The sequence below is a fragment of the Pelmatolapia mariae genome, linkage group LG15, assembly GCF_036321145.2.
Source record: "Pelmatolapia mariae isolate MD_Pm_ZW linkage group LG15, Pm_UMD_F_2, whole genome shotgun sequence".
Taxonomy (NCBI): Eukaryota; Metazoa; Chordata; class Actinopteri; order Cichliformes; family Cichlidae; genus Pelmatolapia; species Pelmatolapia mariae.
Genome location: NC_086240.1, coordinates 26,747,490 through 26,759,434, shown reverse-complemented (window position 1 = coordinate 26,759,434; position 11,945 = coordinate 26,747,490). Strand labels below are relative to the sequence as shown.

Genomic DNA, 11,945 nt, shown 5'->3' with positions numbered 1-11,945 from the left:
GGTGTCTATGTGCTTAAACATCTTCACAATAAAATCGCAAGAGAAAAAATAATCATCTGAAATTAATTAATTTACTCTAAAAGCAGTGTTACATTTACACGTACATTGTATAGAATATACATTTAAACAAGCAGTATATTTAAAATAAAATACAGACATCTCTTTGTTGTTAAATAAAATAAAATAAAATAAAGAATCACTGGTTCAACGCCACCGTTCGAAGCCCCAAAGTAGCCCGTGAAAAGCAGTTTCAGAAGCCCCGTACACGCAGGGGCGGGGGGGGTGGAGAAGCGGAGTTTGCGACGTTACGTAGCCGCCATTTTGTTTCACCGGGAGTAAAGAAGCCAGCCTGAGATCCCCGGCGTGAAAACTTCCCCTCATTCGGACTACCTAAATCACGGCGGAGCTGCATCGTGCACCCAAATTCAGATTCGCATGGTACGTACGCTCCCGAGGCAACGAGAGGGGATGTTAAATTCGGCCATTAACCTGCAGCTTTCTGCACGCTAATGTTCGATGCGTTGCACGACCGGCTGCTGTTAGCATAGCAGCTCGTTTTCATGGCTAACCGGCATTTTGGAAAAAAACGGGCCTGTTTGCATTCACTGTTGGGAAAATAAATGTGCTCTACGTTATGAGTAATGGGCCAAACACACGGAACCACCACAAATTGCACGTGCTTGACCTTTGGACCTTGTTTAATTAATGCTAATCTCGTGCATTTTGCACTTCCATGCGTACCGCGCTCGGTGAGGCCTGTGATCTGTATGAGCCACAGATGTTAGCTCACAGAGGCGTGGTGACTACATGGATGCCGCCTTTTCTGCTCACTGCTTAGCTGCTTGTTTGTGTGCTGTTTGGGCAAGTTTGTTTTTCCGCTGGCGTCTAACACGTGGTGTTAGTTTCGCAGCGTCCGCAGGACTTGCCTGTAAACCAAGTGGACGATGGCGCCAAACTGCACGCTTGATGTTATTGTCCCACTTCAGTCCGACGAGTGCGTTGCTGCTGGTGGTAAATGTTTGCTCACTTCTCTGCGCAGATGTCTGAAGACATGGCCACAGATCACGTTAACGGGAACGGGACGGAGGAGCCGATGGACACTACAGCCGAGGTGACCCACTCGGAACACTTCCAGGCTTTACTGGAGGCAGGTTTACCTCAGAATGTCGCTGAGAAGCTGGATGAACTTTATGTAGCAGGTAAGAGAATGCCCTGCCTCCGTTTTCAGCCCACAGTGTGAAAGTCAGTAGTATCTGAAATTTGTGAATGAAATGTAGTACAGTACCTGGAGAGGTGATGCAAACATTACACACACAGGAGTGGTGTGCTGGTCTAGCCTGCTTGAGATGACATGGGGTGGCCCGTGAACCAAAGTTGAGTTTGACTGAGTTAAAATATTTGTCATGAACTCTTTGAAATCCTCTGCCACGTTCTCCTTTGCTGTTCAGGTATGTTTATTAGTGTTTAATTACCACTAAAACCTTCCTGCTCCTGAAGGAATGTCAGCACAAGTTAATGAAATTTGTAATTCAGAGCAATTTTAACTCTTTTTAGTGTCTTTACTGGTTATTTTGTTAACCAGTAATAAACATAAAACAATGACAGTGAATTAAGCAACACCCTAACTGAACAACAGTGAACAGGGAGCTGATTCAAAGTAGTTAAACCAGTCGTATCAGCTGCTGACAGATGGCTGAGGGAGCATCAGATTGATCATTGTCACACTGAAGTATAGAAATCGGATCAAATGAAAGAACTCCTGTTACTACAAAGGCCTGAGTGAAGGTAGATGGAGGCCAGCTGGCAGGAACAAAAGAGCAGCTGTGTGTCCGCAGCAGGTCGGCAGGACTGTCTGAACCTCCAGCAGATGGTGACAAACACTGAAAGGAGACCTCCGGGCTTCTTCAGCCTCCTGAAACCTGGCAGTATGACAGGAAAACTTTGATGTCCATAATAATGAAACTGCTTCATACCTTCAGCTGTTTTACTTTGCTTCCTTTTGGATCACATTGATGATCCTCAATCCTCTGTTGCACAACTGCATGAGTCCCACTGCCTCTGTGAACCTTCTCACCTGTGCTGAGTATTGATGAAGTTGATCAGGTTTCTAATGTCGTATGGGGGTGTTTCTGGTGGGGTCATGTGCGTTTGCCAGTTATTTTGAGGTGTGTTTTGTGTTCGTCAGGCCTGGTAGCACACGGTGACCTCGATGAAAGGGCTATTGAGGCTTTGAAAGAATTCAACGAAGATGGAGCCCTGCAAGTGTTGGTGCAGTTCAAAGAGAGCGACCTGTCACACGTGCAGGTGAGTTTTAAATCATGCGAGACATGAAGGGAACACTCTGCTGTTTATTTTTACCCCCTAACGGCAGCTAAATGTCCAGGTTTCTAATTTTCTGCTGTTTCTTATTCCCCAGAATAAAAGTGCCTTTCTCTGTGGGGTGATGAAGACTTACAGACAGAGAGAGAAACAAGGGACTAAAGTTTCAGACTCCATCAAAGGACCAGATGAGGCTAAAATCAAAGAACTCCTCGAGAGAACCAGCTACACACTCGATGTTACAACCGGCCAGAGGAAATACGGCGGACCCCCGCCAGAGTCCGTGTACTCGGGTTCTCAGCCCCCTGTCGGCACAGAGGTACTCCTCGTCAATTTGTAGAAAATAGGGTCTTGAATTATTTCCTGACATGTTGCTCTAGGTGTTACATTTTTACATCATGTCATTGGAGAATTTGGTTGTTTTGAAATCAGGAAGCTGTAAATAAAAGGCAGGCACAGACAGGTGCTTTAAATGGTTAAACCCACGATCAGAGTGGCGTCAAGATTCACTTCATCAGATCCTGTGAAGCAGGAATTACTGCTCTGCTGAACAGGCATAAACATAACTAAAGTCTGGTGGTGGTTTATAAAATCTTAAGTATAAGTAATCATTTTGACAATATTTGGTCTGAAATAATATATTTACAGAGGTTTTAAAACTGATACATCAACACTGAGTTTGATTTATAAAAAGTGTTGGGAAGAACAAGAAGCAGAACGAGTTTCTTTTAACGAGGTGAAAATTATACGAGGTATCAGTTTCTCACTGCTGAGGAAAAAAGATGTATAAATCAAACCGAGGACCTAACGAGATGTACTTTGAGTTTTAGCTCCGCACTGGTGTGTTTGGTGTATTTAGATATGCTGACTTCGCTGTGACAGGTCTCGCAATGTGATGTGGGATTTGGATCTGTAGATGTTGATGTGAATTGTTGGCGTGTCGTTGGCTTCACGTGGACGGGGGGAACGAATGCACTGCTCAGTTTATTCACGGCCTGTCATACAGTCGCGTAACGGTGCAGAACAAGGAGCATTTCTTTACTAATCTCCACTTAATCCAGCAAAGTTTGGGCTGTCAGTTCTTCTATAGCATGAACAGTTTCAGCATTCTCCGTAGTTCCTGTGGTCCGATACTAGCACCGGTTAACTCGTCTTAACAGATGAGGCGTTTGTGCAGAAGGCCCCTGACGGTCCAGCTCAGTTATTTCTGCCTAGTTTTTCCCTTCAGCTGTTTTTACGTAGGGTTCTCCACACAGTGTGGTCACCTTTATCTCCTCACATGTTCTCCTCCTGAATATCAGTATCTCACACGAGGTTTTTCTTCGCTTTTCATGAGTTATGGTGCAGTAATATTTGTTTCGGCATTATCACAGGACTGAGCATAGCCAGTTTTAAACTTCTTAAAAAGTGTGCAGCACAAGCTAACCCGACACTGTCTCAGTGTTTACCAATGTCAAAATGCAAGGATGCATAAGACTGCAAATATTTCCCGTGCATATTTTATATCAATATAACTTTACTGAGATTTTTAACATGCCTGTGTTTAAAAAGGCTTAAAATGTGATTTTCCTGTTGGGCAGCGTTTATAGGAAAAAGCTGCACAGACATGAAGTGTTTTCAGACCGCTTCACTGAAGCAACTTTAAGAGTAACTCCTAATTAACATAAACCGCACTGTTGAAATGAAACCATTTTCAGCTGGTTAACTAATAAATATTCAATAAAACCAGCTGCTTGTGGGTGTTTATATTTAGAATATCCTTCTTTCTTTTTTGTCCTCTTGTAGATCTTTGTTGGGAAGATTCCCCGTGATCTGTACGAAGACGAGCTGGTTCCTCTGTTTGAGAAGGCCGGTCCGATCTGGGACCTTCGGCTAATGATGGATCCGCTGAGTAGCCTGAACCGGGGCTATGCCTTCATCACGTTCTGCAGTAAAGAGGGGGCCCAGGAGGCCGTGAAGCTGGTGAGTTTGTCAGGAGCGCACGGCTGAGCAGGTCGCTTTTCTAGAAAGTGACGGCGTTCAGGAGACCTGCCACTGTGTAACGGAGAAAGCTGTAGCTCAGAAGGTGAAGTGGGTTATATTCTGATTGGAATGGGTTGGGCTGGTGGATCGATCCCTGCTCCAGTCTGCATGCCAAATATTCTTGGGCAAGATGCTAACCCCAGGTTGCTCATGAATCTGTGTGAATATTAGATATAAAGCACTTTCGCATGAAAACCATAGAGAAAAGTGCTGCATGAATGCGTGAATGAGGCGTGTTGTATGAAGTGCTGTATGAGAATCGGTCAATTTACCCCAAAAACCTGTGTGCTGGAAAGGTTTTGAATCTAATGAGAGTTCATCGGCTTTATTTTTTGCAGTGCAATAATCATGAGATTCGCCCTGGCAAGCACATCGGGGTGTGCATATCTGTCGCCAACAACCGGCTATTTGTTGGTTCAATTCCCAAGAGTAAAACAAAGGAGCAGATTGTTGAAGAGTTTTCCAAAGTCACAGGTAATGCTTTCTGACAGTTTTGTTTTTCTAAGAATGCCCTGCTGTTCTCGTTATTCTGCTCATAAACACCCAGACTCTTAATATTGAACCACAGGCAATGTTTTTGTTTTCTTTCTTCACCCAGAGGGCCTGAGTGATGTCATACTCTACCATCAGCCCGACGACAAAAAGAAGAACCGAGGCTTCTGCTTCTTAGAGTATGAAGACCACAAAACGGCCGCTCAGGCCCGTCGCCGGCTAATGAGCGGCAAGGTGAAAGTTTGGGGCAACCTCGTGACCGTGGAGTGGGCAGACCCCATCGAAGACCCCGACCCAGAAGTCATGGCCAAGGTGAGCATTGGGAATCTGAAGTGTTCTTCAATCTTTAAGCCAACCACCCATGAACTTGATGCCACCTCTCACTTTAAGGTCTGAAAGGCTTTTGTCCAATGAGTGATTAAAAGCTCCATTAAATAACCAGTAACTAAAAATAACCTAAAGCTGTGGGATTTAAAGATTACAAGTTATTTTTTTCCCTTCTGAGCTATTTTTAATGCTGAACTGGTTTTCTATTGAAACGACAGCAGAGCCAGAGTTAAAGCTGTTAATGAAGAAGGAAAATGTTAAGATCAGATCTCAATCTTTGGCTCCTTTTGATGATCGGATGTCAAATTCTTGCATTTGTAGCTGACTCTCCAAAGCAAAGCATGTCTGTGCTGCTGATTCCAGTAGGAGGCCCTGCACTGGCAGCAAAACATCAGTGCTTATGCCCTTTGTGCTGTCTTTTTTTTTTTTTTTTTTTTTTTATACACGAGATAACAAGCTAGATGACACACATCAGCATTATAATGAACTGTTGTATTTTTAAATGTGACGGTGGGTTCATAAAAACTGAATCTTGGCCTGTTTTTCCTCTTAATTCAGTGATGCAGAAAGTGCTGTTAAACAAACAATACCATATATATAAAATATTAACAGTTAACTACATTCGTGTTGTTGAACATAAATCTGTGTTTGTTCATATTGTGACCCTTTGTCTTCTTTAAATCAATCAAGTTTTCCAAAATATGTGATTTTACTGCCTCAATAAATGCGCAGGAGGAGATGAGCTAATTAAATCTGAGGTTTTTTTGTGTCCGTGTTGCAGGTGAAGGTTTTATTTGTGAGAAATCTCGCTAACGGCGTCACGGAGGAACTCCTGGAGAAGTCCTTCAGTGAGTTTGGAAAGCTGGAGCGAGTGAAGAAGCTCAAAGACTATGCCTTCATTCACTTTGAGGAGCGGGACGGTGCGGTGAAGGTATGTGTTACCCTGATGGTTAGCGCTGGATTAGAAACGAGGTGCAGAGACGTTAAGTCTTTTATTCTGTGTCCAGGCACTGGAGGAAATGAATGGGAAGGAGTTGGAGGGAGAGCCAATCGAGATAGTGTTCGCCAAGCCGCCCGATCAGAAAAGGAAGGAGCGCAAAGCCCAGAGGCAAGCGGCCAAAACGCAAATGTACGAAATGTCTTCTCGAAGCTTTCTGAGCAATCAAACCTTTGTTTTTGTCAGAGCTGTCTTTCTAACCCGTGCCGTCTTACTCTCATCAGGTACGACGACTATTACTACTACTCTCCCCCTCCCCACATGCCCCCTCCCAGCAGAAATCGGGGTCGAGGAGGGAACAGAGGCGGCTACGCCTACCCTCCTGACTACTACGGTTACGAGGACTACTACGATTACTACGGCTATGACTATCACAACTACCGCGGTGGCTACGATGACCCCTACTATGGGTATGATGACTTCCAGGCCCCAAGCCGGGGGCGGGGCGGCAGCAGGGGCACGCGGGGCGGAGCCTCCCCGGCCAGAGGACGTGGCGGCTCGGGGGCACCCAGAGGGAGGGCAAACTTCTCCCAGCGCGGCGGGCCGGGACCAGGTCGTGGCGGGCGCGGCGCAAGAGGAGGCGTGCAGCTGAGAGGGCGAGGAGGGGTACGTGGTGCACGGGGTGGCCGCGGTGGAAATGTAGGAGGAAAGCGCAAAGCTGATGGGTACAACCAGCCAGATTCCAAGCGTCGCCAGACCAATAATCAGAACTGGGGCTCTCAACCCATTGCTCAGCAACCGCTCCAAGGTGGTGATCATTCTGGTAACTATTCCGGTTACAAATCTGACAACCAGGAATTTTATCAGGATTCTTTTGGGCAGCAGTGGAAGTAAACCCCGTAGTGCTTTGATAACAAAACCCGTGTTTGTTTTTGTCTTTTTATTTAGAGACTTGATCTGATTGGCCCTCAATCCCATACGGTTGCCTGCATTTTTTTTCCTTTTTGTTTTCCTCAAAATTGGTGACATCTGGCAAGATCTCCTTTTTGTACATATTTTAATAATCCGCTTGGACTCGAGTCGTAGTCACACTCCCACCTGTTTCTGGCGAACTGGTTTTCTCTCTTCCTTTTGGGGTTTTTATTTTTTATTTTTTAAAACGACGAAAAGAAAAAAAAATACGATGGGCGTTTAAAAGATTTTCCATAACGGAGTTTGAAAAAATTTTTTAGATGCAAATGTGCTCGAGCTGTCTATTTGGCTATAGCTTTATGTCTGTTTTTAGAAATTCTGGTTACCATGTTTTAAGTAGCTAACGGCAACAAAGCATATGTCTCCTAAACATGTATTTAAATCCAATGAATACGATTTGTATTGTCAAAAAGTAATGCGTGTCTTGTTATTGAAAAGAAGAAGAAAAAAAAAAAAGGACCATCGTAGTCCTATGGTTTTTCTTTTTTTTTTTTTTGGCTTTACATTTTGGCTTGTATTCTTTGCTGTTTGTCTGCTTTAATAAACATACACGCACTCGTGTACAAAACTTCAAATTGTGTTGCAAATTCATGTTTCGGCAAATTCTCTCTTCAAATTACCTTCAAATTTAAGGCTCCTTGTGGAAGAAAATGGACCAAAGGTTTGCCAAATGTTTGGCCACGTGCTACAGTGTCACCTTGCATGCCATCAAATTCAAATCACCTTCTGATAGTCGGCATCTCTCAAGTGCTCTGTATGTGTAGTGACATACTCCATCCTTATGAGTTTCTCTCATGTCCAAAAAACATTGTTTCACAAATTGGTGTCCGAAATTCACTCTCAGCAGCGTCAGGGTTAAGCCCCGCCCCCTACAAGTCTCTTAGACTCCTTGTTATCAGCTCTGGTTGGGGGTTTTTTTGGGGAGGGGGGGCATAAAAGCACAATTTGATTTGTTTCAAAGTGAAGCTTTTCCTTGTCCCAGAAGGATCTACTTAGCTGTTGAAGGCCTGGATACTAATCTTGCATGTTTTACTCTGGAGGTCTGATAGTTGTGCTCTTGTGCATGACCTGCTTCTAGGTGTTTGTTTTTATTTTACTCCCCTTTTGCTTTTATTGATAATGATGGCTGCTCTTACCCCCTCACCTGCCCCCTTACCTTCCTCCCCCTCCTCCCTCCCTCCCTCTGTCTGTCTTGAGCCGCGTCTCACCTGCCACACCTCGGTTTTACGTTTAATAACCGGCCCGGCTGACTCTGCTCGCCGTCTTCTCCTTAAGGCATTGCCATGTGCATGTTAACGTCTGAGCTTGTGCGTGTGAGCTCCAGAAACTGTAAATGTGTGTAGATGTGATGCAATCCTGTTTTCCGTTCTCTAATTGCTTCCTTTTGTTACCTGACTAGCAGGAAAAAGGGGGCGAGGCTGGTCCTGATGTGTTGCTATGAGGACTGACGGCGACGCATGCTGCGGGCTTCGGTGGATGAAATGGTAAGGTCAGCTGACTCAATGGTCCAATGGTTGTCCAGCCTTTTATTTTATTTATTTTTTATTTTTTTGATTTTTAATGTAAAGGAGGAAGGTTTTTTTTCATTTTGTTTTTGATCATCTTCGAACTGCCATGTTTGAAGATGATCAGAAGAGTAAACCCCACCTCCTCCAACCCTAAGACAGCCATGTGAGATGTACTGAGGTCACGATGGACATCCTTCTGGAAAAGGCTTTGCACTTTTTTTTTTTTTTTCTTTCTTTTTTAAATTGAGGCTTAGAGTGGTGCAGTGGGACTTGTTTCTGAGTTTTTGGACTGAGACGTGTGAGGTGCCTTCACCTGGGTCTCGCAGGAAAACTGGTTCACGAGCTACCTCGGTTTCACGGAAACGCCTCAGATCACCTACTTGAGGAAACTGAGACAGGGCTCGAGCCTCTCCGGCCTTGCAGCAGAGCACTTGATTTAATTGAGGTTCTCGCTGAGACCTGGCACCGGCCGGTCCTGTGGGAGCGAGCCTGAACATGCCTTTTTTGCTGTCTTTGTACATGAACTGAGTGACGATGAAGTTAACGGACAGATTGTTTTGTCTTTTATTTGTAAGGCCTGAAAACCACAGCCCTCCTCTTCTTCATGTCTTCCACAGCCTGACCCAACAGCTGTCTTAACTACAGCTTTAGGATGTCATGTGACATCCTGCCATGTCTAAGAGGGTCTGGAAGAAAATGGGTTACATGTTTTGCATTGTATGTATGCCTCTGTACACTATCATGCCATGTATGTATGTATGTGCTTATGAGAAATTCTCACTGGTGCGAGTGTAAAGGAGAAATTTACTGCTGGCTGCTCAGTATTTGGAAGGGTGGGAGTTTAAGGCTTGTTTTGATTGAGAAGAAAATGACCAACCAAAGAGCCTGAAAGTAGTTTTAACACTTCTGCAATTTAAAATTGGTTAAAAAGAGTAAAAATATAGTCAGACATGTTAGAGTGAGAGTAAAACATTTTAACATCTGTCTGTTTCAGCGTTAAACGTTGAAGGGAAACGCAGACTTTGGTCTGTGGTTTTATTTGAATCAAAAGGAGAAAATGAATTTCTTCAGAGGACAAAATTTAAAACAAATAAGTTTTTATGCTCTCAATGTCAGATAAACGCTCTTTTTGTTTGTTTTTTAACCCCGACAGCTAGGGCTGTGCGATATGACAAAAATCTCATATCCCGATATAAGACATTTATCGTCCTGACAACGATATAAATCACAAAAATGTAATATTTTCTGTAAATTCTGTGACTCTCGTCCAACTCGACTTGCTTGAAGTTTTTCCAGCTGGGCGTCTTTTACCTGGATTCGAGTGTTTTAACCAATGCATGAAACTATACATTTTTAGACATAAGTTGTAACGGCCGCCATTTTCTTTCAAAGTTTGAGTCTAAGGTTTATTTTTTTAGCACCTGAGGGCTCTAATATTTTCTTCTCATCCGTAAAACTCTCTGCATACTCTTTCACGTGATTCAGTTTATTTTGAAAAGTCTCAACAGGATCTTGAGCTTTATTGTGAAAGGTTTACGTGGAAAACAAACAAGCGGACAGCAGAGCCACGCGATGGTTTTACAGTCATTGTTGCTAACGACAACACGTAAAAACAGGCGCTTGTCCGTCAGTAGTGTGGTTATATATGAGAAAGAGAGAACTTTAAGAAATTAATATAGCCACTACAGTGACCATCAAAACGATGAAAAAAAATATTGCTGTAAACAGATTATTTTAGGACACCACGAAACAAACGATAGCGTAATAGGAAACGATAGACGTTTTTATATCGTCATCTGATATATATCGTTATATCGAACAGCCCTACCGACAGCCGTAAAACGCCACTGCAGTTTTGTCGTCACGCCACTCGAACAAGGCTACTTACAGGGTCGGCCATGGTTTAAAAACATTTTAAAATGTGTTCTGCAGGAATACTCGTAACTCGTTTTCCACTTGATGTTTCTGTTAAAATACTATATTTGGAAAATATTTAGTAAAAGGGGTGATGCCTTTTTCCCCCCTTTTCATCTTTTGTAGAAACACCCATAAGTCAGTGTTTTTAAAAACACTCGTCTCTAAACACGTAAACATCTGTCGTCCTTTAGAGCTGAAATTTTAATTATGTTGCATCTGCTCTCATGAGAGACATGATCTCTGAGCATAAAAGTTGAAATGTATGCCTCTATGACATCGATAAACTCTGTTTTTGTGGTGTTGCACCAGTTTGACCATTTTGAATAATTTCAGAACTTTTAATAATGACAATATAATGAATGAATAACTAAATTATTTTGTTTAGAAACTTGTTTGGAGGTAAATGGTTTGGTCGCTAGGTTTTGGTGGTGTTACCCCCACCATGACGCTTTCATCTTTGTTCTACCTCGCACAGAGAGATCAATCACTCTGATCGATTAGTAGAAAGAAAAGGATGATCTGTTACACGTCCCTTTAAAGTAGAGGAATTCTGGGAGATCGGCGGCTCCAGAGTCAATGCATTGTAGCCTTTGGAAGGACGATGTGAGGTTGGATTTCTCCTTTAAGCTCCTTTCAGTGCATTTTTGTGTCTCTGCCTTGTGTTGTGACCTTTGACATGAGCCCAGAGTCTTGGTCTCATGTTGAGCTTTGTCCCATCTCTGAGGGCCGTGCTGCTGCTGCTGCTGCTGCCGCCGCCCACGCCGCCTCCTCTGTGGGGAAAAATAGAGCCACATTAGTGTTTGTTTCCATGTTAGACCAGACTTGATTTTATGGGTCAACAATGTGTTTTTGTTTGTTTTTGCTAACGAGTGTGTTTGCAGTTTGCAGATGAATTGTTTTATACTGTACAGCGAGGTGACGTAAACCTATTTTTCTAATAAAGCCATGGACTTTGAACTCGGCTCTGTCTTCTATTTTGAATTTTTCCTGTGCATAATCACATTTCAGAGGGCCTAGAAATATATTAGTGATGTTTAACATTTATTAAATGCCTTAGCTCAACCCAAGCTCAAAAGAAAAGTCTAGAGTGTGATTGGCTGCTCCTGGTGAGGATGATTTGCATGTCCATCTGCAAAATGAAAGTGACCAAACATCAGCATTTATGTCTAATGTCATGTATATGCTTCTGTAGATACCCAAACAGTTTTGAATATCCAATTTAAATCAGATCAGAAATGAGAATGTCCTGTCCCCCTGAGCATTAAATTATCGCACAATAAACTTGTTATGAAAAACCTGATCTCAGATTATTTACTAGTTAAAGAGCAGAAACTCGCTTTCTAATGATCAACCCCCAGCATTTCTAATTCTCACTGTGAACTTATCAAAACAAACCGCCTTACCGGAAGTGGCGTTGCTTGGGTCCAGGGTTGCCATGTCTGCTGAAGAAG

General features: G+C 43.2%; 1 protein-coding gene across 5 annotated transcripts; it reads left to right on the top strand.

Moving 5' to 3' along the window:
* Positions 1–308: 308 nt before the first annotated feature.
* Positions 309–11,451, top strand: LOC134642844 (heterogeneous nuclear ribonucleoprotein Q). Of its 5 annotated transcripts, none has more exons than XM_063494841.1 (11): positions 309–438; positions 1,040–1,199; positions 2,186–2,304; positions 2,417–2,638; positions 4,105–4,281; positions 4,680–4,815; positions 4,940–5,145; positions 5,942–6,091; positions 6,168–6,289; positions 6,382–6,763; positions 8,472–11,451. In XM_063494841.1, exons 1-11 carry the CDS (start codon positions 436–438, stop codon positions 8,508–8,510), a joined length of 1,716 nt encoding a protein of 571 aa, XP_063350911.1. In that variant the 5' UTR covers positions 309–435; the 3' UTR covers positions 8,511–11,451. The 5 variants fall into 5 exon arrangements, with proteins under 5 accessions (XP_063350911.1, XP_063350910.1, XP_063350909.1 ...); XM_063494840.1 differs by having other exon boundaries at positions 8,469–11,451; XM_063494839.1 differs by having other exon boundaries at positions 6,382–6,920.
* The last annotated feature ends 494 nt before the right edge of the window (positions 11,452–11,945 follow it).

Excerpts from the sequence above, each read along its gene's own strand:
- LOC134642844 (XM_063494837.1), top strand. Across the intron at positions 1,200-2,185 it reads GGATGAACTTTATGTAGCAG|GCCTGGTAGCACACGGTGAC; the intron begins GTAAGAGAATGC and ends TGTGTTCGTCAG. Across the intron at positions 4,816-4,939 it reads AGAGTTTTCCAAAGTCACAG|AGGGCCTGAGTGATGTCATA; the intron begins GTAATGCTTTCT and ends TTCTTCACCCAG.